This window comes from Diceros bicornis, chromosome 18 (genome assembly GCF_020826845.1).
Source record: "Diceros bicornis minor isolate mBicDic1 chromosome 18, mDicBic1.mat.cur, whole genome shotgun sequence".
NCBI classification, from domain to species: Eukaryota; Metazoa; Chordata; class Mammalia; order Perissodactyla; family Rhinocerotidae; genus Diceros; species Diceros bicornis.
In genome coordinates, this window is record NC_080757.1 from 20946068 (window position 1) to 20972505 (window position 26438).

Genomic DNA, 26438 nt, shown 5'->3' on the forward strand with positions numbered 1-26438 from the left:
TAATACTCAAAGGAATTTAATATATAATAAAGGCAGTATTACAAATCAGCAGAGAGAAAAACGACTGGCCACAAATGGTGGTGTGGAAAATTTAGTTAACTGCTTGGGGAAAAAAACTGAGTTGTCAACCTCAGCAAGAGGAAAGGTTTTCAACAATAAAAATCATACACACATACAAAAAAACTCTGGACGTCAAAAAACACCACCACACACACACACACACAAAAAGGCTGGGAGCAAATTATTTGCAATAAAGGAGAGATGAACTAAAGATTAATATTCCTAATATATAAAAAACTCTTATAAATTAGTAAGAAAAAAGTTCAAAAAATAGTCAAAGAACATGAAAAGATAGAATCAGGAAAAAACATCAACTTCACTAATAGCAAAGGAATGCACATTAAAATAATAACATATCACTTTTCACCTGTTCAAATGGTAAAAATAAAAAATATAATACCCAGTGCAGGTAAGGATGTTGACATTTTCATACACTGCTTGAAAGTATTTTCATACATTGCAAATTGGCAATACATATTCTTTAAAATAGTTATATCTTTTAATCCAGGAATTCTGTCAAATGTCAATCTCCTATAGAAATAATCAGGGATGTGAACAAAGATTTACAAAAATCTTCATCAACAGCATTTATAAGAAGAAGAAATTAGAAATGACAAGATCCAACCACAGGCGATTAGTAAAATAAGTCATGGCTCATCTGTACAATAGAAAGTTATGAATTCATTAAATGTTTCTAAGGCTATTTAATGACATGGAAAAATAACATAGCATTAAGTGAAACATTAAATAAAACTTCACTGAATGCTTCTCCCAGTGACATCATAATGTTAAGTTAAAGGACATAAAATTCAAACAGTTGCCTCCCCTGCTCCGAGAATGCCCTTCTCTGCTCCAAGCCATCCTCCATCCTTGCTCTGAAGTCCTTCTGCGCTGCTCTAATCTACTCTCTACCCCTGCCCTTCTCTTGTTGCCAGGCCTCCCCACTGTAAACAGATCAGTTCCAGAGAGAGAAAACACTTTTAAAATGTCTTAATCTTCCTAAAGGATAACTTTTTCCCCAATACCCAGCATCCTTCTCTGCTGCTTCACCCAGCTCCCTCAGGATATCCAGCTCTGCTCCTCCAACCCGTACCTCCATCCCAAAACCTTCCCTTCCTTCCTGCTTATGACGGACACTCAGTGAATGAAGGCATGAGTAAATGATCGAAAGTATAAATCCATTCTGATAAAGGAAATCAAATTACTGAGTTTACCCCAGATGATGGGATTACTGGATGCTTTTATTTTCTTCTCCACATTTTCCTGTTCTCTCCATATTTTCTACAACAAATGCATACCACCTATATTTTTATAATAAGGAGCAAATAAACATACTGAACTATACTTTCTCCTCCATTTTAACTGGCCACTAATCTAGGTCTAGATTAGAAATACTCATGCTTTACCAGAGGTAATAAAAGAAACTCAGTTGTATGACTTCCATATATTTTGGAAAATACTTAAGACCTATAGCAGGTCTGGCCTCAACAAGTAGCCTCTGGCCACTAAACAGCAGTTCTCTTTTCTGGAATTAAAGATTAACGCATTAACAAAATTAAAGCATGTCTCAAAATCAGAAAGCCATCTTGTCTGCCATCTCTAAGCAAATTGCAGATGAACTCTTAATACAAATCTGCCCAGAGGGCTTACAATACTATTTCACAAAGCTGGCTGTGTTCTTCCTTTTTTCACAAATGGCCGGCTTGATGCATAGCATGTTTAGCTACAAATGCCTCTGCAGACTCTCCCTGCAACATTTTCATGGCTCGCCAATAGATCTGTCCGCAGTTCTCAGGTCTACCAAGCGGGTGGTTCAATTCTTCTTTGATGTAATCCATCCAAAGATCTTTAAAGAGAACCAAAAAAAACTACTGTAAACATACAATTAGATAACTGACAAGGCTTTACTAGGCAAATTTAATTATTTAATATCAATTCAATGCAAGATTTCTAAGAAACTTAACTTCTTGCTGTTATTTCCCTAGAACCCTATGTGAAACAGTACCCCTCTCAGCTTCTTTACGCTAAGGTATATCAAAACTTTTTTTTAAATAAGAAACTTCACTTTAATCATGACAGTCTATGTATTTCATAAACTCAAAAATACTAAATATTTTAGAGGGAGGTTTTTACGAAGTCTCTTTCAAGGTGAAACTGACCTCAATGAGTTCACTATAGTCTTGTTACCATGCTTAATAAAACTTGCTTGGGTTAGTAAAAGTGCCATTTTCATTCATTTCACTAGGAGAAGATCTGTTGAAACCTTGTAAAGGCTAATTTTTTTTTTTTTTTTTTTTTTTGGTAAGGAAGATCAGCCCTGAGCTAACATCTGTTGCCAATCCTCCTCTTTTTGCTGAGGAAGATTGGCCCTGGGCTAACATCTGTGCCCATCTTCCTCCACTTTATATGTGGGAAGCCTGCCACAGCATGGCTTGGTAAGTGGTGTGTAGGTCCGCGCCCGGGATCCGAACCCGCGAACCCCGGGCTGCAGAAGTGGAGCACGGGAACTTAACCACTACACCACAGGGCCGGCCCCTAGCTAATGTATTTTTTAAATGTGAGTTTAACAACTATACACGTCAGTTTTTGAGTTCCTCAAAACAGATTCTACATGACATACCTATACCCAGAAGTATGTTTTACAAATCCTACAAATGAGGACAATGTGGCAATAGCCAATGACAACTAATATCAATTAGCATGCCACTACCTCTTTACTATTAACTCCTCCTCCTTTTTGTTCCGGCCTACATTAACCTTTCTCTTACAAATATCACATTTTTTTAAAAGAACCAAACCAAACATATCTTTCTCTAATCCAGAGTTCTTAATAGAAGACCAATGGACTCTTGAGCTTGTGAACTTGAAATTATGAACAAAATTATGTCTGCAAGTATCTATGCACAAAGTGAGGGAGAAGGCAGGGGAAGGATGCAAGTTTTATTCTCAAACAGGGTCATGACCAAAAAAAAGTTAAGAAACACTGTTCCAATCATACTGAGAGGTTACAGCCCACACATGCAAACAGACTCATGTGTCTATAACTGAAGTTTACTTACCAGAGTCTACAGATCCAAACTCTCTCAAAGCCCTCTCATAATATTCTCTTAAGTTCGCCATCTTGCAGGATTCCTAACAAAAATAATCAGACAATCTTGCCTCAAAAGCCTAATTTATAATGTCACAAATTCATTTCAACCACATGGTTAAGGAGCTACCATCTATTACCTATCAGAAGGGGAGGAGGGTCAGGGTTTAAGATGAACACGGTCTGGCTCTCAACTTACACAGAGAAAAGTCAATGTACTACTCACCAGAGTGAAGTAAATGTCAAACAGTGATAAAAGCACTTTGCTATGGTAGCGTGGAAAAAGCCTAATTAATTCTCAGTTGGGGGAACACGGGCAGCTTCACAAGAAAATATATCTAAAAGCCCTGAGGGAGGAGTAGGATTTAAACAGATAAATAGGGAAGGTTCTACTCCCTATAGCTAGGCATTTCTTCCCTTTGAATATCTGGGCTCGGGCACATATTAAGCCATGTCCACCTTAAAACTTTTTATATCAAGGCAAAGTATATATAAATACTAGTTATATGACCTTCAGCAAGTTTTTTTTTTATTCACTAGATTACTGGTTGATTATAAAATGATACAACTCAGCAACAGCCAGACAGAAGAGATGCACAGGCAAGGTATGAGAAAGGAGCAGGGAAGCTTCCATGCTCTCTCCAGCCATGCCACATGAACACATCTTCACGTGGTCACCAACCTGGAAGCCCCCTTCAGCAAGGTTTTTAAACTCGCTGACCTTAAAAGTTTCCTCACCCATGAAACAAGGATAATGATATCTCTTACAGCAACAACAAGGATTAAATTAAAATGCTGATTAATTACGCACCTAGCAGAGCAGCCGCTACTAACTTTACAATCAATCAATGTTAATTCTTTACCTCTACTTCCGTTTAAATGTGTTCTCTTTTGTTTCATTTTCAAAGCAGATTAATTATCTTCAGTTTAAAAATCCTTTTGTATAGTCAACTATTTCCTCATTCAAATTTCTCTTCAGTGAGATTGTATTATTTTATAGAAAGTCAATTTAACCTCATAGCTTACATATGCATGAAGAACAGAACCACACTTTTAAGGGCTCATAATGTGCATGGCACTGTGCAAAGTCTTTTCTAACCAGTATTCCCTTTGGCCTTATAACCCTCACACCCCTGAAACAGGTATTATGACCTTTATAGATGAGGACCCCGAGGCTTAGAATTAAGTGACTTGCCAAAGGCACATGACTATTATGTTATTAAATCCAAAGCCTGGCTATTAATTATTATGCTATACTATCTCTTGTACTGTAGGATAAGAACAGATAATTGACCCACACAATGATCAAAACTATGAAAATAAGGGGCCGGCCCAGCGGCGCAAGCGGTTAAGTGCACGAGCTCCACTGCGGTGGCCTGGGATTTGCCGGTTCGGATCCCGGGCGCGCACTGACGCACTGCTTGGCAAGCCATGCTGTGGCGGCATCCCATATAAAATGGAGGAAGATGGGCATGGTTAGCCCAGGGCCAGTCTTCCTCAGCAAAAAAAGAGGAGGATTGGCAGATGTTAGCACAGGGCCAATCTCCTCACCAAAAAAAAAAAAAAACTATGAAAATAAGAGTTCAACCTAATGATTTTTCAAAATTCAAATAAAAATAATAAACACCAATCAAAACAGCAAAATAAAGGAGAAAAAACAAAACTGAGAAGGTGTGAGGAAATAGGTATACTGATATATCTGCTGATTTTCACTATAAATAAGTATAATTATTTTCGAGGAATATCTGGCAATATATAAACAACCAAAAAAAAAACTCGTATCTCCAGTCCTAGAAATTTATCTCAAGAAAATAATTCAAAAGAAAAAAATGTTATATAAACAAAATGCTCGCAGCACTCTTTGTTTTCAACATCAAAAATCTGGAAACAACCTACATGTAATGGAACAGTTGAGAAAACAATGGGTTTAAGAATACCACCACAACCATTAGAAATGATAACCATGTAAAAACACAGGAATGCATTTACAAAATAGTGTTAACTAAAAGAAAAACAGAGAGAACTTCCATATGGCACATAAGTCAGAAATAAAACAGTACAAAACTCTGTGTATATATGTAAACAAAAAATTAAAGCACACAATAAAAATAAATATGGTTAGTTGTGTTACTGTGATGAGATTACAGATACATTTAGATTTTTGTGTACTACTTTTTTAACTGACACTTTCCTGTATTTTTCCTCACTCACAAGTTCAGTTAAAAACACCAGAACCAGGGCCGGCCCCGTGGCTTAGCGGTTAAGTGCGCGTGCTCCGCTACTGGCAGCCCGGGTTCGGATCCCGGGCGCGCAATGACGCACCACTTCTCCGGCCATGCTGGGGCCGCGTCCCACAGACAGCAACTAGAAGGATGTGCAGCTATGACATACAACTATCTACTGGGGCTTTGGGGTAAAAAAAAAAAAAAAGGAGGAGGATTGGCAATAGATGTTAGCTTAGAGCTGGTCTTCCTCAGCAAAAAGAGGAGGATTAGCACAGATGTTAGCTCAGGGCTGATCTTCCTCACAAAAAAAAAAAAAAAACACACACCAAAACCAGTTACTAAGCGCCTACTCTCTACCTCACACCCCAATACAAGAGACAAACAGGATGCTGTGGAGGCAGAGAAGCAGCACCTCACCCAGCCTGGCAAGGACAGCTTCCTACAAGAGGTGACATCTGAGTTTTCTATTTTCCAGACATGTACTTTCCCTTCTTTGCTTTATTACCATTCATCCCTAAACCATCTCTATGAAAAAAGGGTTGGATGAAGGGACCAGAAATGTATACTGTATCGTAACGAGAGCTTTTTAAATAACAAAATGCTGCCATAGATTAGTAACCACTAATACACTTCCCCAGACAAGAAATGCATAGACAGAACACTTACTTGCTCCTTTTCAAACTGGATTATTTTCCTGAAAAAATCAACTGAAAATGGACGGCTTTCCTGTAAACTAAAAGGAAAGGGGGACTGTTATCTTCCACAATGACAGAAAGCCTCTTCCACCCCATAAATATAAATACCTTTGCCAGTGCCTCCACAACACAAGGTTTAACCAAGACCTAGCTGCAATTCAATGCAGGGACTGGACTTGCGCAGCAGTCACTCCCAATGCTTTCGATCTCCAATGACTTACTCTTCACAACCACCAAACTCTTTCCTAGTTTTCTTTCTGTTCTCTTCTTTCTTACTTTTAGAGTCTTAAGTTCTATTATATCTCAAGGTCTTTTTGAAGGAGATCTATAATTCCACTTCTCAGAATATATTCTAAGGAAATCATTTCCAATATGAACAAATAATATTTGTGCAGAAATGTTCATCAAAGCAGCATTACTGTGACCAAATAAATTATGGCACACCCACAGACCAGTATATCACACAGCTATTTTTAATAAATGATATTTATGAAGAATTGTTACTGACAGGGAAAAGGCCTAATGTTCATCAGTAAAAGTAGTATACAAAGCATAGTGGTTAAGTTCACACGTTCCGCTTCAGCAGCCCAGGGTTCACTAGTTTGGATCCCGGGCGTGGACCTACTTACCACTCATCAAGCCATGCTGAGGTGGCGGCCCACATAGAAGAACTAAAAGGACCTACAACTAGGATATACAACTACATACTGGGGCCTTGGGGACAAAAGAAAAAAGAGGAAGATTGGCAACAGATGTTAGCTCAGGGTGAACCTTCCTCAAAAAAAAAAAAAAAGTGGTATACCGAATGTGAATATAATATAATCTCAAATATGTGAAAAACAAATTTTAAAATACGTTAAGATGGTTTTTCTCTTGATGAGGGATTACAGTGATTATTAGTTATCCTTTTTTTTCCACAATGGGTATGAACTGCTTTTATTGTTCAAAAAAAAGAAAAAGAAAGTTTGCAAAAGGCTCTTGGATTTATTCCTCAGATACTATTTGTGATACATACAACTGGGTATGAGGGGCTGAATATGGGGTCGAGAGACCAGTAACAACTACGAATGTTTATGAGTACCTTTTAAACACAGCTCTGGCCTTTTTGTAGCCACCACTTCGATAAGCCCAATCCACGTACTTATCCTTCAGAGTGACTGAGTCCGCACCCGTGACAGCTAAGATAGCTTTCTACAATTTAAAGGACAAAAGAAACGAGATGCATGAGAAAATTTCTAAATATCAGAACAAATTTTCCCAGAACCATCCCAGACCACTCAATTAATAGTGCTTTAGAAGCACCTGCTTTAGAAATAACCCTAAAGCTACCAACTAGTGAACCTACGTGCTCATTCCCCACACACCACAAGACTTAGAACGTGGAGCCTATACCTTAAAAATGGCTTCAGTATCTTCTTGGCTTTGGGCACCTTCACTCCACTCTGCCCAAGAAATCCACAATGGCAGACAAACCTGCTCACAATAAAAAGGGGTAGAAAATGACAGCTTAGCACTATGCTCTGAAAACTAGTCACTATGAAGACAGGGTCCTCCTAAGATAACCAATATTTGAAATATGGATTAATTCCCAGTCTACCTCACTGGGACAGAATTGTCAGCATCTGGCAGTAATGGTATGCCAGAATACAGATAGCCTTCTTACCAAGTCACCCAAAGTAATATTCTCCTGCTAATTCTAGTTCCCTTCTGTTGGGGAATACTGCTTATAGTTATCATCATCAATTATCTATTAGTTAATTAAGCAATCAACAGCCCACAGCTAGTCAGACTCATAGCTACCCAGGTCATTGTCTCTGCTGTCTAGGCCCCACAACACAAGTACTAACTAATCTAGGCTGAACCATCTGATCTTCACTCATGTCCCAGAGGCACACACAAATGAGCAATAAAGTAGTTAAGATTTTTCTCCCACTCTACCTTCTGGAACACTTTTTCCCTACTAATATAAAAGATTCACGGCAAACGTTTAAGGTTTAGTCTCTTAAACTTTTAAGGTTTAGACATATATGTATGTTTAAAATTGGGCTTAAGTTCAGCTTTGGAAGTAGGTGAGAATAATATTCTATTAATATTCCTCACTTGTAAGGTATCTAAATAGAGTAGAAAATTTTATATAATTTAGTCAATTTTCCAATAAAGAATTAGAAACAGACTATAAATGCAAGTAAATTCTTCTACTCCTGACCCTTGAACCATCACCTCAATAAAAAATGTACTCCAGGCCCACCTTTCATCAGACACGTACACTCCAAAAGAGCTTTGGCTGCAGTCTTAAAAATTTTCCCAAATAGAATGAAATGCAAAAGACTCAACTCACAGACCTGGGGTTTCAGGTGCACAAAGGCTTCCTCAACAACCATGGCTATGTCAGGGCTCTTTGTGTCGATCAGCACCCGCAGCTTCATCTGCCACATTGTCACAGAGTCTCTAAACAACTCGGTCCCGGCCACTACCACCTCCAGGGCTTCCTTAAAGAAGTCATGGCGCAGCAACAACTCAATCTAGATAAGACAAAGGATCACTGGAAAAGTAACTAGGGAAAGCTAAATCATCTATGTCAATGGAGACAAATAAAGACCTCATTTGAGGCAACAGACTCAACAGCCTTTCACTAAACCTTTTACCACGGCTGCCAAACAGGCAGAAAGTGAACAATTTGGAATTCTTCCTCCATTCCCTGCTCCCATCCCCAAGGCCTATCAAAAAACAGGGAAGAGGTAAAAAGCAGAGGGCCTAAATAATTTAGACTGAAAGTTAAGTTTTTAATAAAATAGTTCACTATAATAAAACTCACACCCACCAGACAGAAAATAAAAATCAGTAAAGATAAAACCAGTACTTGTGGGGTGGTAAGGAAACAACTTTACTCATTCAAACAGAGTTGGGCACACTATCAACTGGTACAATTTTTCTCAAATACAACTTAACTCTACGTAACAAGAGTCACGAAAGTGTTTATATCTTAAACTTGGGAATTTTACTTTAACAACTACAACCCAACGAATAAATGAACAGAAGGATATCTGTTCAAAATGCTTGTACCCACACTATTTTAACATGGGAAAAAAATGTTTAAAACCAATCCAATTTTATAAAATTGTGAAACAGCAAGTAAATGGCAGTATATACTCCACGCATTCAGCAAGCATTTTTATTGCACACCATATACGCTAGATTCAATAAAAAGGAAATCAGGTACATTCCCTACTGCCCAAAGAGCCTGCAGTCTACCAGTAGAGACAGTCTGACACGTGCCATGACAGTGAAAGAATCATGCTACAGGACTACAAAGTAGGAGCGCCCAGCAGGGTCTATGGCAGTGAGGAGAAAGGACTCCCAGAAAGGAAGCATCACTAATGCTAAAACTCAAGGAAGAGCAGGCATTAGTCAGGTGAAAGCAGAGATCCCCAGCAAAGGAGAAGGCTCTCCTAACCAGCATGTGTAAGAGGCTGAAAATGAGAGACAGCTTGGATACACAAGGAAATCCAAGTTCAGAATGGCTGGAGGGCTAGGATGTAAACTGGAGACCTAGCAGCAGAGCCTGGAAATACAGGCAGGGGCTAAATTAAGGAGAATGAGCAGCTTTATCCAGAGGACAATGGGAAGCTACAGAATAACCTGATAATCAACTTTAAAAGATCATTCTGTGGAGAATAATCTGGAGAAAGGATGGGTATAGAATCAGCTAAGCCTTTTACGTTTACAGGCAGTATGCTGAGGAACTCTCATTAAGGCAAGGTCACCAAATGAGGGATGAGGTGGTAGGCTTAGGAAGGGCAGCATCAGAAATTTGAGGAGCAGAGGAAAGAGCCAGAGCGGTGAATGGCAAAAGAAACAATAAGGGAGGGGCCGGCCCGGTGGCATAGTGGTTAAGTTCACGCGCTCCGCTTTGGCAGCCCAGGGTTTGTAGGTTCGGATCCCAGGGGCAGACCTACGCATGGCTTATCAAGCCATGCTGTGGCAGGCGTCCCACATAGAAAGTAGAGGAAGATGGACACGGAAGTTAGCCTAGGGCCTATCTTCCTCAGCAAAAAGAGGAGGACTGGCAACAGATGTTAGCTCAGGGCTAATCTTCCTCACAAAAAAAAAAAAAAAGAAACAATAACGGCAAGAGAGCAGGACTACCAAGGCAATACTCAAAGCAAAGCCCATCTGAATCAATAGGGTGTGACTGTCTTGCCAGCATTCAATAGCTCAAACAGGAGAAGCTGAACTCATCCAGGCCCGGGATTTTTCACAGATAGATGCCACAACGAGAGAGGGGTACCTCAGTCATGGTATAATAGAATAGGCTACTATATAGTATGTACATATATGTAAAAAGTATAGAAAAACATTAATATAAAAATAGTAGAATACAATACAAAATAGCAAGACTAACTGCAATCATGTAAAAATTGCATAAAGATATGAATCAAAAGAGGTTGTTATATAAAAAGCACTCAACAAATATAAAGATTTTTGTCCTTTTTGCCCCTACAAGGGTATTTAAATACATTTATTACCACATTCATGATCTCAGGTACTGCTCTCAAAAACTTTGTGCGGTGGCAAAAACAAAGATCACCATCACTATCACTATTTTAAATCAAGTAAACTCAGAAAGGTTAAATGGTTTGCCCATCACCTAGCTATTAAGTGGCAAAACCCAGTCTAGACCTGTGTATTCCCACACACTTTATTCTGGTCTCTATAATGATCCTTACCCGCCCCAGAGGGTAGGGATCGGTTAATATGCCTCTTACTAGAATGTCAGCTTCTAAAACACAGGAACACATCTAATTTGTCTTTATTGTACAAACGGTTATTCTGGGCCAGGTATATATGTTCAGGATGTTCAGTAAAAGATAGATGGGTGGACAAACAAAATAAACCCAAATTGTGACTTTGTTCTGAGTGTTTTCCACTATATAAAATTCCACCCTTTACTGGTACAGATTTCATTTCTGGCATACACCAAATACCGACAACCAAATATAAACACTCTCTACATCTACCATACCAAACTTCCAAATGGGCTGTCACAAAACTATATACATATTAAAACACATGACCCCAGCACGAACCAACTAGAATTAGGTACGTGTAATTGGCAGTGAATGTGTTCTCCATATCCTTACCCACTGCTTGTACTGGAATTCTGGTAGAAGTCTGAGTTCATGTGCCTTCCTGAATGCAATCATGGTTCTTTCCAGCCTCTGAAATCAGAAAAACCTATCAGTTCATTACAAAGATCCCAGCAGGGGCCTTCGGCCTCTGACAGGAACAAAAGTAGTTTTGCTCGTTTCTAAGAATTGAGAGAAGGGACTGAGGTAGTTACACTTATGATTAAATGAGTTGGGCAGCGGCACCAAGCACAGCCCAGTTCAAGAAGCACCTCCTAACGTGGTGGCCAGTATCAGGGCAAAGCAGACTCTAAGCTCCAGAATGACAGGTCACTCACAGGAGAAGAGTGGTTATGCATGAAGGTCTTGGAAGCTGTCCCAGACCCCAAAAGAGCTGTGAGTATGTTCTTCTTCCAGGAGACAGTCACTTTCTAGTCAGCCACTGTAACCACGTAACATAAATTGTTACCTTCTCTCTGAGGAACTGACTACTTGTCTTCTTAGCAAACCTTTCCAAGCAAAAGTTGATGTAACACTTCCACATGGCCTCTAGAAAGGTCAGAAAGATTACACTGATCAGATCACCAATTCTCTTAGTTTAACAATCATGATAACATGTTTTCTTTGAAGGGAAAACTCCTCTGAAAAGACTTTAAACTAGTCTAATAAAAAAATAGTTATTCTGATTACAGCCAATCAAATATCTCAAATATTGGGGGGGAAAAACTGAGTAATGACACAAATATAAAAATTAAAAGCCTTATCCATGCTATATATTTCCTCTACCTTTATTCTCCAATATTACAAAATTAAAAAGTAAATCTGCAACAAAAGATCATTAAGGAATGATTATTAAACAATCTTCTGAATTATCATTTCCTAAGTATCATTTCTCCCAAATAAGTGAACATAAATATCACTACTATCAAGAAAAGTCATAAAAACTCCATCTTTCACCACCAAAGAAAGAGCAAGTTGGAAAGCCAGGCACACTGTAAACTACCACAAAGAGACTCCTGACATCAATTTTGGCAGTGGGAATGGAGCTTCAGTTTCACATTCAAGAATACCATTACTTCTACACCACACCATGGTTTGGTGAAGATCACCTGTAGGGAGAGACTCCACTGCCTCTTCGTATACAGCACAGCACCTCTCCTCCTTCCGGCCCACCTCCACTGCTTTGGATTGTTTCGTTGTAGGCTGCTCTTCTCCTGGCTGTGACTCGATCTCTAGTTCTCGCCGTGCCACATAATCCCAAGTGAGAGGGTCATCTGTGTGCAGAGCCTGAAGGCTGGAAAAAAAAATACAGTTTACTGGCATCAGCCCTATGACACAAGACTAACTCAGAATATCAAACAGAGAGAGAGTTTCCTGAGCTCTAAAATGGAACCAGGACATCCCTTTAACAATTCCATACTGAGCCATCTCCCAACAGCTCTCCAGATATCTTCACACTCATTTTATAAATGTTGTCAATGGATAAGAGTTGTCACACATTTATTAGGCTTCAGAACGTTTCAGACATCATTCACAAATGTTAACTTTCAAGTTAGCTCTTAGCAGGTTATGTGTGACAAGACAATCATCTTGGAGCCCTGGAGAATCTTAGTATATGCAGGCTCTTGATTTTCTATAATGGAGGCTGAGAAAAAGCACAACCTAAGCCTCTACCAAAACTCTGAAGATATCCAAAGAGGAAACTGATCCAAGCTCTATTTTCTCTCCCATGAAAGTAAAGGGTGCTATCTAAGAGTGAAGTACCCACAAGGCAGACTGCAAATAATTCTCAAACCATATAATCATTAAAAAAAAAAAATTACCTGCAGCACTCAACTATAAACATTCATGAATACAACCTACATTTTATGGACAGAAGACATGCCAGGAAAGCAGAAATACAGATTTTTATATAAGCCATAGGAGATATTTGTTAGTGAATAAAGGCAAAATATTTCCCAAGGGAAGCCAATAAGTGGTCAAACAACTTCTCCAGAAAGATATTTTTTTATATGGATTACATGATACAATGGTCCTAAAACTTAGCTTCCTTCCAAGGATTTAGTGTGGTATCTTCCTTCCCCTTTTCTAAATATCCAACCTCAAATCTTTACCACAAGATCAGAAATAAACACATTCACCTTTCCACTCTTTTACTTACTCATCATAAATTTCTCTTTGAAGATCTTTGGCAAAGTCAAATAGCTGTGCAATTGAAAGCAGTGACACATGAAATTCTGCACCTAAAATTTCAAAAGCAGGGGAGGGAAGTAAGACTCTAAAGTATCACTTTACTCTAAGAGTACCACTTTCTTGATGTACTGGAGTTAGTTCTTTTGTTTTTTAAATTGGGAAATAGGTCATAACAAGAAAAAAAGAGAACTCCTAGTCCCACTACACAAGCAAAGCCATTATTAACATTTTGGAGTATTTATAGGTACTTTTTTTAATACTTCTTCATATATTTATTGGTATTTTCTATTTCTTCTTTTTAATTGCCTATTTATGTCAATTTTTTTTTTTTTTTGGTGAGGAAGATCGGCCCTGAGCTAACATCTGTTGCCAGTCCTCCTCCTTTTGCTGAGGAAGATTGGTCCTAGGCTAACATCTGTACCCATCTTCCTCTACTTTGTATGTGGGACGCCTGCCACAGCATGGCTTGTAAGTGGTGCATAGGTCTGCGCCCGGGATCCGAACCTGCCAACCCTGGGCCCCCAAAGCAGAGCATGTGAACTTAACCACTTCTAACTTTTATTCTACACTTCCTAAGGGCATAAAAGAATGTATTAAATCATCTGTTTCTTTTCAACTCCTCACATGAATTAAGTACTCAATAAAAACTTATTGAAATTTTCAAGTATATCCTAAGAGGCAATAAGCCTTTTATGAAAGAAATAGGACATTATTCCTACAATCAGAGTTTTATACATATTCTAGCAGAATTTCTAACAGAAATTTTCAAAATTAGCAAAATGTCTTCCTCATTATGAATAGGATGTTTTACTTCCTCACATAAATAAATGTTCAAAAGAAACCCACCTTTAATCATGCTAAGAGAATTTTTGTAGATGATCCGTGCCAACTCGCCCTTAAGGATTTCCTCAGGATAATCCAGAGTCTCCTAAAGAGTGTTATATTAAACATAACTTAACAGGTAGTGCCAATAAGTAGAAAAAGCACTAGGATGAAAATGAACAGTCCTAGACTACCTGTGCCACATGAGCTCTGGCAAATCACGTCTCTCTCTGGGCCAGTTCCCTCACTTGTAAAATGTGCAGCTTGAACAAGACCACTGATCTTCTGACTGTGTTCTCTCAGGCTCCTGGAGTGGTAGCAAGATCACACGGCTTAAGGCCTCAGATTTTAGACCAGAATAGGTCGGGTTTTACATGTCTTGATTACCCTTCTGAGTAAGACTTTATTTGGATAAAAAAGTTCAGAGCTGGAAACCACAGTAACAGATGATAGCAAAGTTTCATTTTCAGCTCTAACATTCTAAAACTTTTTTCTTTTAAATTATTCTGTCACCTAAAAAATTATATAAAAAGGAAAAGAAAGAAGCCTAGGAACCACACATTTCACCACCTTTCTCCAGCTCCTTCAACCCATTAACATGTCATTTAATGAAATCATAAAGTATTAAAGAATAGCATTTGGCCATTCCATCAGTAATAATTCTGAGGACCAATTCAATTCGTCCAAATGTCTATTTTTAAAGCACAAAATTTCATTTTTATGACTGAGCCCATTTAATTAAATCAACTCTAGATTCATCTTAAAGTTTCAAAATGACACTAAATTGGAAAGAAAAACATATTCCAAAGATTTTCTCTTACTCCTAAGCAGACACAAAACACTCTAAATTGTTAACAAGTGACAACACATTAGGATCTTACCACATCCATTTTGGCTTTTTCAAATTCTTGCTTTTCCTTTCTCAATTTCTCAGCATGCATCAGCTCCATCCTAAAGTACTACAGAAGGGAAACAACGAACTGAAAATCTGGAGATAATTTTTTAAATTAGAAAAACATAATATGCCATTTTTTACCCACAAATACCAGTTCTGGAAAAGTTTGGCGAGAGCATTATATTTTATTCTCTTATGCAACTACCTGCCATTGACAAAGAGGGAGAGATCTTTGTGGTTGTGAAACAGTTCTGTATTTTGATTGCAGTGGTGGTTACACAAATCTACACATGTGAAAAAAACGACACAGAACTAAATGACACAGAACTATATGCACACATTATACCAATGTCAATTTCCTGGTTTTAATATACTATAATTTTATAATGTAACTATCAGGGGAAACTGAGTAAATGGTATACAAGACCTCACTGTACTATCTTTGTAACTTCCTGTGAATCTGTAATTATTTCAAAATAAAACTCAATGGCAAATATGTAACATCAAGCTATATGAGGAAAACTAATGCACGATTAACATGTACTATAAAGTTGGACTTATCCAGAATTTTTAATACTTTGAATTCCATGTTACAAGACATATTAAAATGACAAGTTTAAAAAAACTGTTTATACCCTTTAATTCAATAATTCTGCTTCCAGGAATCTATCACAAGGAAATAATCCTAAATACATACCTAAAAGTTTCATACACAAAGGTGTAAGAACAAATACTGGAAACAACCTAAGTGTCTAACAATAGGGAAACTGAAATAGATTATAAAAGAAGCAGACTGCTGATGCCGCCAGAAAACAGTTACACTAATTTAGCAATGGTCAGTTACTATAATTCTAATGTTCTTCTACCTTGTTTTTAAAGCTGGCTACAAAATTTTACATGTAACAACAGTTAACCACTATGTGAAAAACGTACACAGAAAAAGAGGAAATGGACCATATTGTTAATAGCATTTGTCCTCAATAAGTCAAACTTTTGTCCTTTTCTGTGCTTTTGCTTTTCTGATTTTTTTCCTCCAAGATTTCCTAAAAATACATATTACTTTTACACAGCCATGCACCACATAACAACCTCAGTCAATGACTGACCACATATATGACTAACAATAAGATTAGTACCATATGGCCTAGGTGTGAAGTAGGCTATACCATCAAGGTTTGTGTAAGTATACTCTATGATATTCACACAAATGACAAAATCGCCTAACGACGCATTTATCAAAATGTATCCCATCAAGTGACATGACTGTAGTGTAAAATAAAAAACAAACTTTAGTTTTTTAAAAAAATGCAACTATTAAAACAGATAATATACATCAGAGGTTCTCAAAATGTGACTTGGGGATACCTGGGGGTTCCCAACACCCTTCCAGGGGGTCTGCAAGGTCAAAATTATTTTCATAGTAATACTAACATGTTATTTGTCTTTTTCGCTCTTACTCTGTCAAGAGTTTATAGTTTTTCAGAGGCTATGTGATGGGTGCTATCACCCAGACTGAATGTAAAAGCAGATATGAGAATCTAGCTGTCTTCCATTAAGTCAGATATTTAAGAGATTAGCAAAATGTAAAATAACGCCATTCTTCTCTTAAAACTTTGTTTTAGAGGAGTCATTTTCATTTAAAAATAAGTAATCTAGGGGCCGGCTCCGTGGCTTGGCGGTTAAGTACGCGCGCTCCGCTGCTGGCAGCCCAGGTTCGGATCCCGGGCGCGCACCAACGCATCGCTTCTCCGGCCATGCTGAGGCCGCATCCCACATGCGGCAACTAGAAGGATGTGCAGCTATGACATACAACTATCTACTGGGGCTTTGGGGGGAAAATAAATAAATAAATCTTTAAAAATAAAAATAAGTAATCTATATTACCATGTAATGTGTTTATTATTTTTAAATGAATATTTTTAGATTTCTTGGTTTTAATTTTCAATATAATAAAAACGGATAGATATAACCCATATAAACAAAAGATCTTTGGGATCCTCAGTAATTTAAGATTGTAAAGGGATCCTAAGGCCAGAAAGTTTGAGTACCACTGATACAGATCAATACATACTAACATGGAACTACAGGCACAATGTATTAGGTAAAATACGGAACACAAGAATATGTAGTAGAATCCCACTTTTCAGAAACAACACTTGTTTTAAATATCCATAATATGCATAAAAGTATGGGTGGTAAGATTATTAATACTTTTTCTGTTATTTTTTCATAAAACTATTTTCTCTGAACTACTTATGATAAACAAATTCTAATTACTTTTGATAAGAATAAGTAATAAATCTATTTCCATTTTGGAAAATACAAGTATAGGCGTTTATGAAAGCCTCCAAAAAATATATATAATAATACCATACAATAACCCTCTAAAAGCAGGGAAGATTGATTCTTACAATAGCTTCTCAATAAAAATAATACAGGCAGCAAAGGAATGTCTAAGAGAATATAAAAAGAAGGGAAGGGATGCAAGACTACAACATAAAACATCATTAAATTACTGCAAGATCAAAAATATTTAATTGGAGGCTGGCCCCGTGGCTTAGCGGTTAAGCGCGCGCACACCAACGCACTGCTTGTTCGGCCATGCTGAGGCGGCGTCCCACATACGGCAACTAGAAGGATGTGCAACTACGACATACAACTTCTACTGGGGCTTTGGGGAGAAAAGGGGACAAAAAGGAGGAGGATTGGCAATAGACGTTAGCTCAGAGGCAGTCTTCCTCAGCAAAAAGAGGAGGATTGGCAGATGTTAGCACAGGGCTGATCTTCCTCACCAAAAAAAAAAAAAAAAAAATTAGGACAGCCATAAAACCTATTAGCATGAAGACCCATTGTCTTTTTCCCCTCATCACACAAGCCTTAATTTTCTTTTTTTTTTTTTGTGAGGAAGATCAGCCCTGTGCTAACATCTGCCAATCCTCCTCTTTTTGTGCTGAGGAAGACTGGCCCTGGGCTAACATCTGTGCCCATCTTCCTCCACTTTATATGGGACACTGCCACAGCATGGCCTGACAAGTGGTGCGTCAGTGCGTGCCCGGGATCCAAACCGGCGAACCCCGGGCCGCCGCAGCGGAGCGCGTGCACTTCACTGCCTGCGCCACCGGGCCGGCCCCGCGGCTTAATTTTCATTTGAAGACTACACGGCAGTTTCTCCCTTATCCTGACAGAAACACCTCAGAAAAAGGTACAGTTTCCAATAATACATTATACATAGCATTTGTTTTTTTTTTTAATCAAAAGTCTGGCCATCGTTGTTCTAGTGCACCCCACCAAGAGGGGTCCTCAGTAATTTCGAGACAAAGAGAACAAGAAGAAATTGGAAAAAAAGGAGGAAGAGAAGCCAAAGGAAGAGAGAGAGAAAGAAAAGAAAGGGGGAGAGAGAAAGATGCAAGAAAAAAAATAAATAAGGACAAAGGTATAAAGATGGCTGAACCCTGCCCCCTCCAACTAAAAAAAGATAGGGTCCAGTTCTCTAGCCCTCCCAACCATAATGCGCAGGTAGGATTTCCAATCTCACACTAACAACCTGGAAGATGCACACGGTCCTAACACCTACCAGTGGCCAAGAAATACGCTCCCAGCCCCCTTTCCCCAGCAGCTCCCCTACTTATGCCTAACCTCCATAAATTGAAGTCTTTCTTAACTTAATAAAGAACATATGTCTTCAGAGGGCCAAACTAAGACATCACTCTGGCATCTTATGGGCACACATACTCACTTCTTGGTAAAGTTTCGGGCACTCCGGATGAAAGCGCAGAGCTCGAAGAAATAGTTGTCTTGCACTTTCTGAAGACAAGCGATCTTCCATTTCCCATTTGGCCGCCATGATCCACAAAGCTATAAATGAAAAACATCAGACTTCATTTCAATAAATTAATCAAGTCAGGACAAAAAAGACCAACACTCCAATTTTAATACTCAAAGAATTAAAAAAAAAAAAAAAATCGCACCAAAAGAGAAAGGGGATCGAGATAGAGAGTTTCTAATGGTTACCTGTAAAGTACTGTTGTTTTATCTAAAATTAGAGTATTCTGAAGCAAATAGGTAAATGTTAATACTTGTGGGTACTTATGTGCCTGTTACTATATCACATCAGATCTAAGATCAACATCATTGTAATTCACATACAAATTTTAAAAGTCTTAAAATGATGGAAAAAAATGTGCATCTTAGAATCAATGAAATAAAATTATTTTGCTCTTTTCTCTATATTTAAAATAGTTCATAATTTTTTTAAACAGCTCATAATTTTAAAAACAAATTTTTTATCTTACTTCTTGGGAATAAAGCCTTTAAAAAATAACAGCTTTGTCCTTCTATATCGGAAATTAACCTTGAGTTAACATTCTAGCTATTTCCCTAGAAACTTAATAAAGGTCAGCTATGTTACCAGTCAAGACTGCTTTTGGTAAAAATGACTCATGGTTGGTAACCACATCTGGACTAGGAAGGCTGGGAATAGTAGAGAGCCATTGCTCTGGGCTTTCTTGAGCATGTAACTCCTGAAATCGAGCAGGATCCTTTCTAGGATCCCTGAAAGCTATGCCCATCCGTGGGTCTTCTAAGCCAGGGCGGTGCCTCTACCCGTTCAGGTGAAGTGGTCTCATCCCCTCACACCTGAACTGTCACCCTGGGAACTAGACTCTAGCCACTAAATTGCTAAGAGTACTCCACTGAAGGAACACACCTAATGCTGTCCTGCTGTATCCTTCTGAATAAACTGGTGCCAAATGTAGCCTATTTGGATCTTTCGTACTGTGAAACATCTGTCTGGTCAAATCTAATACTTGGTTGAGACTAGGCACTGGAGCACCTCCATTATAAAATAATGTACCATTTACACAGTAGTCACAAGAGAAGTCCTTCTCTTACAAAACCTAAGTACCTACTCCGTGCCAGTCACCTGTAAAATCTGTATTAACGTTTTCCCCTTTTAAGTTTTTGAAATCCCTTAAATATGACTACCTCCAAAAAGAATGTCACTCAAAAAACCAGAGAGTTTATCATTAAAAAGAAACATAGCCCTTCTTGCCCACAAATACAATACTTGACACAGTAACTAGTACATGTAGGCAGAGATGAACTAAAAGGCAAGCTATTTGGACCAAAACTGCTGAGGCCAAGTGCCTATGCTCAAGTTCTCAAAATAATTTCTTTTAGGTTTATCAAACAAAATAAATTCCAAAACAGCCCGAGTCTACATAGAAAGTAGAAAAAGAACTGACAAGGATTTCACCATACCTGGCTTGTTCGAATGAATGGCCAACATGGCAGAGAATACCTTGCTAAGTTGAGCTTTGCCAGCCTGTAAAACAGGAAGAAAAAAATTTTACTTACTACATAGCAAAATCATTGTTGCTAATCTCTAAGTGATCTGCACCGTAATCTTACCAACTGTAAAATTCAATGGGCAAGATCTGCTATTGCTAGGGACGTATAATCAAATACAGACACATCCATCATCTTCTACCTAAACCACTATATGTAAACACCCTAAATATCTAAAAAATTTTTCAACTTTACCCAACAAATACACATAAAGATCATTTTCAACTAACTGGGATGCCATTTATATAGTCAATCAGATATGCAAATGCTGCTACACTGAAGTTCGGCCTTCTTGGGTTTTTTCCCTTTTGTTAACCCTACATCTTTGGAGAAAACATGGAGTTCAGTAATCAAGTATGGGACTTAAAAGTCAGACTAACCAAAAGAAGGAAAGAGGGAAAAGATACGGCTGCCCAATACTCACCCATTTCTTACAAAAGACTACATAGGATAGCCAAAGTTGAACATCATCCTGCAAGAAAAGCAGTGTGGTAAGCTGCCTGTATTTGAATTCTATATATAATACACCTTGCATTAATTAATTTTGTTAGAAACAGAGGCAGCTGTTAGAAAATCCAATGTGTTACCACATCCCTCAGCATATTAGGCTCTTCTCCTCACCGAGGCCTTAGATCTCTTAGCCATGATAACTCAATCTGTCCCCCCACTCCCACTTACCATGCTCCAAGACAGAATTTGTTGTCTATCCAATTTGCTCAATGCAATTCTCATTAAATGGTCTCAATCAGGGGTAGCAACCCAAAATTTATCATTTCCAGGAACGCAAGGTACTTCCCATATAATATGTGCCAGTTCCAGAGCCAAACTTAAAGAAAATCAGTTAGTGAGGTGCTGCCCCTACTCTAACCATTTATCTTCCACCTTCAAGTCTTCAGTATGCTTTACTTAGAGATATATCCAAACAAATCCCAGACAATTTGCTAATCCTTAATTATGTACCAAATCCATTGTTTTCAGCACCATCTTTACAGAATAACTGTAAGGCAATGATCAATTTTCTCAATGGTTTGATAAGTGGTTTCAAGTAACAATACCATCATCAGACTAGGTATTGAGACACACAAGATAAGAAGAGATGACAAAACATGTGAATATCCAAGCCATAATATGTATAATGCACATCCTCACATCTCTTACAGTTAAGGACGCTCTGATCACTTACTTTCCACTTTGCTGAAGCACGTCGGAAGACGCCTTGTACCCGGTGTACAATAGAATTCTCAATCTCATCCTTCTTAAATGAATACCCAATGCGCTAAAAAGGGACACAAAAAAACTAAGCCTTAGTTTAATCACATTTATCCAAAGCAGCATTCCTACCTGATCATTAAACACTACTGATAGAGAAAGCAAACAATTACAAATACCCGTTATGAGCACATCACAACACAATATCAATGCCAATTACTTGCAAAACCCAGGTTTTAGCTATAGAACCACACTATTTAATTCTACATTTTTTCCAACTTCCAGAAAATCATCTACTTACAGTTCTTCTTCTCTGGATCAGCTCCAAAAGATTAATTTCATACTATGGAAGAAAAACACGCCAAAAAAAAAAGAAAACAAGAAAAATTATGACCTGTTAAATACAAGAAATGCATTTAGTTATAATCATAAACAAAAATCAAGAATATAAAACAGGAGATAATTTGCTATCAAGAAGCATAATTTACAGTAAATGTCTAGATTCACTGAAAATTCACCTTACATCTGCGAATGTAAGAATGTGTAAACACACATTAGCAAGCACATAAACATCTTAGATACAAAGAAAACGTTATTAAAACCGTAAGACATAAGATTTATAATATCAATCTAACTTTCTAGTCTACAACAGTGTGTTCAAACTTTTAGTAAATTAACCACTGAAAACTCTTAGCTGATGCACAAGCAAATAAATGAGAGCAGTACTAGCGGAAACAGGGTGCCTAATTGGCTCTCCCTATCCTCCCCTCTAAAGGACCACTCAGAACCTGTAAGGCTCTCTAAAAATCACCACTCTGCAATTCCTCTCTAAGCCTCAGCTTGACGACTATAGAGACGGAAAGCTCAGGACCTCAGAAGATCGCATGCTTCATGTGAAAACTTCATGAAATATTTCAAGCACACAGAACACCCATGCAGCTACCACACAGCTCCATTACGGCCTACGTTCTACTATATTTGCTTCAAATCTTTTTTAAAAATAAAACATTTCAAATAAAGGTAAGGCCCTCTGATTCCACTCTTCTCCCTCCCCAGAAGAAATGACTGTCTTGACACTGTTGTTTGTCATTCCCAAGCATGACTCTGGACTTCATTATAATGCTATCTTGAAACTTTATATAAACGGTATCATACTGCACCTATCACTCCATGTTTTTACTTAACTTTATGTCTTTAGATATACCCCTGTTGACATATGCAATTCAAGTCCATTCATTTTAACTACTGTATAGTATTTCACTGTATGAAAGCACAATTTATCCTTTCTCCTGCTGATGCATATTTATTTCCAGTTTTTCCATTACAAAAAGATGCCGTTAATATTCTTGAATATCTCTTTTTGTGGACATACTCAGGAACTTTTCCAGGGTGTATACCCACTTCCAACACTCATATATAAGCTTCTCAAGGCAATGGTTTTTGTCTGCTTAATTTATTATTGTACTTCATCAGATTGAATCAGTGCCATATACATAGTAGATATTCAATATTTACTGTACAACCAAATGAAGGAAATTGCTGGGTCACAGAGTATACACATTTTCAACTTTATGGGATATTACCAAATTGTTCTCCAAAAGTGGTTGTATAATTATATACCGATAATGTCAGTCTTTAAAACGTTGGCTAATATGACAGATATAAAGCAGTACTGCACCCGGGTTTTAACCTATATTTACCTGATTACTAAGAGAGTAACATCTTTTCCTAAGTCTACCAATGAATGATGTTTCCCTTTGTGATTTGCACTTTCATATTGTTCCAGTTGTTTTCGTTTTCTTTCCAGTTTTTTGCCATTTTCTTTTTTGATTTGTAGTTGTTTATATATTCTAGATTCTAATTAAATGTATTGCAAATATTTTTCTCCCATTTTGTGACTTCTCTTTTTACATTATTTACAGTGTTTTTGCACAGAAATTTTTACTTTTAACCTAGTCAAATCAATCTTTTCTTCATGGTTTGTGCTTTCACAGGCTCACTTATTTTAAGAAATCTTTCCCTATCTGAAGTCATTCTTCCACATTTCTTGTAGAAGATTTAGGTTCCCTCCCCCATATTTAGCTTTTCAATTGAGCAGAAATTTATTTTCGTGTACTATGTGAGGAAGGGATCTAATTTTATTTTGTTCACTATGGATAACCAGAACCTCACTGATTTAAAATGCCATTTATGGGGCCAGCTCCAGTGGCCTAGTGGTTAAGTTCAGCATGCTCCACTTCAGTGGCCCAGGTTCAGTTCCTGGGCACAGACCTACACCACTCGTCTGTCAGTGGCCATGCTGTGGTGGCAGCTCACATACAAGAAGAGGAAGATCAGCGGCAGATGTTAGCTCAGGGCAAATCTTCCTCAGCAAAATAAAATAAAACAAAACAAAATGTCATTTATGTCTCATAGCCAAGTTTATATGGTTGTGTGCAGGGGGTGTTATATAAGAGTTTGTATGTGTGTTTTTAATCTACTTATTTCAGTTCTGCTCTCTAAAACTAATCAATCTAATCTACACAGAGCTCTTCAAATGTTCGAAGAATGAAATTATTTGCCACTTCTTCAGTCTCCTTAAGGCTAAACATCTCTACTTCCTTCAATGATTCCTCCTAGAACAAGGTTTCCATCCTGGCTACCTCCAACCAACCTCTCCAAGACTTTCTTAAAGTGTAGTCTTGAGCCTAACACAATGCTCCAGCTATTAATTTCATCAAACTCACTCTCCTTTATTTTTCCCCACAAGACAGTGTCTATCAAATCTCTTGCTGAAATCCTGATACACTGTGTCTTCGGCAGTCTCTGATCTATTAACCCTATAGAAGAAAAAAAAAAACTTCTGTTTGCCAAGGACTAAAGCCTTAGTGGAGCAATGCTATACCCAAATCACCTCTATTCCTGTTCAAAAATTACCTATTTTTTTTTTTCGGAGGCAGATTGGCCCTGAGCTAACATCTGTTGCCAATCCTCCTCCTTTTTACCTTTTTTCTCCCCAAAGCCCCAGTAGATAGTTGTGTCATAGTTGTACATCGTTCTACTTGCTCTATGTGGGACACTGCCTCAGCATGGCTTGATGAGTGATGCGTAGGTCCGCACCTGGGATCCGAACTGGCGAACCCCGGGCCGCCAAAGGAGGGTGCATGAACCTAACCACTACGCCACCGGGTTGGCCCCCAAAAATTACGTGTCTAATCATCATTTCTAGAATTTTGGAGAAAATCGACATCAAGCTCACCGTTCTATAACTGACTTAAAATCTGTGAGAGGATTAAAAAGTAATGAAATTATTTACTTACTTGAACATAATTGATAAAGTCTTCCTTAAAAAGAGCTCTTCGCTGTATTCTGTATTCTAGATCCGAAGCCTTCTTAATGATAGCCCTGAGGGGGAAATCATTTACAATTTTAACACTTGAAAAGAGCAAAGTTAAATAACTTTGGGGTTTTTTTTAAGTTTCTTTATTTTTAATATATTTAAAACACATAATTACCAAAACATATAATTCCCAAATAATTATCCTTCCTAAGCAAGTATTCTCTTACACAATTACTTCTATGTTCTTAAGGGCATCAAGATGTATTTTAAAACTTTCATGAAAATCACCTTAATCAATTACCAGGACCATTGACATTCCCACCAGCAAAGCAAATGATGTTAAGTACTTTAAATTATTTCTATGCAGTATTAGTAAAGACTTCTTTTTCTCCAAATTCAGGTCACTTAGGTTTTAATAACAATCAAATCTCTTTCCATGCAGACTAAAAAAAAAAAAGCCTAGATTGTCTCTACCTAGAAAGGTTAATTATTACTCTAAAGGACTTATGGGAGAAGAGTCACTGAGCTAAGGAGTGAACACACAACATGTGTATATTAGGAGAATTTAATGCAAGATGTGCAAACTAATAATTGTCTCCAGTTAATGGCAACAATAATAACATTTACTGCCCACTTATTAAGAGTCCACACTGCTATGCTGAGTTTCATTAACAAATGTTTCCTTTAAGGCTCCCATACTCACATCACTACATTCACAGTAATGGTAACATAAAGAAACAGTCATAGAAAGCCATTAAAAACCATTAAACTTAATTTTAACAAATTACTGAATGCCAACTATGTGCCAGACGTTGATGGCTAAGCCCTGGGGTAGAATAGGAAACTGAATTAAATGGTCCCCATCTTCAGGTCTTGTTAGGAAGATTTATCTACTCCTCCTGGGCTCCCAAGGCACTCTGTTCGCATCTCTAGAGCAGCACACTGTACTACAATCAACTTAACAGAACACTGCACTGTAAATGTTAACTGGTCTGTTTCCCCCACCACACACAGTTAAGCTCCTGATGGGCAGGGATCCTGGTTTTATCACCTTTCTAGCCCCAAGACCTGGCTCCATGAAAAGCTGTATGTTTGGGGGGTAAATGGACGGATCACCGTGCAACGAACAAGAAATTAGTTCGGCGCATCATCAAAATCTGGCAATGGGCTTCCGCCACGCTGGGAAAAATAAACACAGCTCAAGTGCCCCCATCCCTGCCCACCGCCACACACACGCCCCCAACCTCCCCTCAGCCCGCCCCAGCTCTTCCTCTTCCTCTCTCTCACTTAATCTCCGCATGACTGAACAGTCCAATGCGCTCCAGTTGTTCCAACTCGGGGAGCCGATCTTCTATGCGTTCCTGAATTATCTCCGCCATGAGGTCTGACCGCTACAAGCCCTCAGACCGGCTGTCACCAGCCAGCACGCGCAGGAAGCGCTCACCTTCTCCTCCCGAGAC

At 38.2% G+C, this 26438-nt stretch overlaps 1 protein-coding gene across 2 annotated transcripts; it reads right to left on the bottom strand.

Annotated features, from left to right (window-relative positions):
• Positions 1-26438, bottom strand: UTP6 (UTP6 small subunit processome component). Of its 2 annotated transcripts, XM_058560319.1 has the most exons (19): positions 26266-26437; positions 24959-25043; positions 21961-22002; positions 21634-21726; positions 20875-20922; positions 20364-20427; positions 18841-18959; positions 15091-15168; positions 14234-14315; positions 13356-13437; positions 12304-12488; positions 11664-11743; positions 11210-11287; positions 8411-8590; positions 7461-7541; positions 7150-7259; positions 6040-6106; positions 3120-3192; positions 1-1906 (listed from the first exon to the last, which is right to left on the bottom strand). In XM_058560319.1, exons 1-19 carry the CDS (start codon positions 26355-26357, stop codon positions 1749-1751), a joined length of 1797 nt encoding a protein of 598 aa, XP_058416302.1. In that variant the 5' UTR covers positions 26358-26437; the 3' UTR covers positions 1-1748. The 2 variants fall into 2 exon arrangements, with proteins under 2 accessions (XP_058416302.1, XP_058416303.1); XM_058560320.1 differs by lacking the exon at positions 3120-3192 and having other exon boundaries at positions 1790-1906; positions 26266-26438.

Excerpts from the sequence above, each read along its gene's own strand:
- UTP6 (XM_058560319.1), bottom strand. The coding sequence starts at position 26,357 with ATGGCGGAGATAATTCAGGAACGCATAGAAGATCGGCTCCCCGAGTTG. Across the intron at positions 18,960-20,363 it reads CATTCATTCGAACAAGCCAG|CTTTGTGGATCATGGCGGCC; the intron begins GTATGGTGAAAT and ends TTTCATTTATAG. Across the intron at positions 7,542-8,410 it reads TTGTGCACCTGAAACCCCAG|GTTTGTCTGCCATTGTGGAT; the intron begins GTCTGTGAGTTG and ends TATTGTGAGCAG.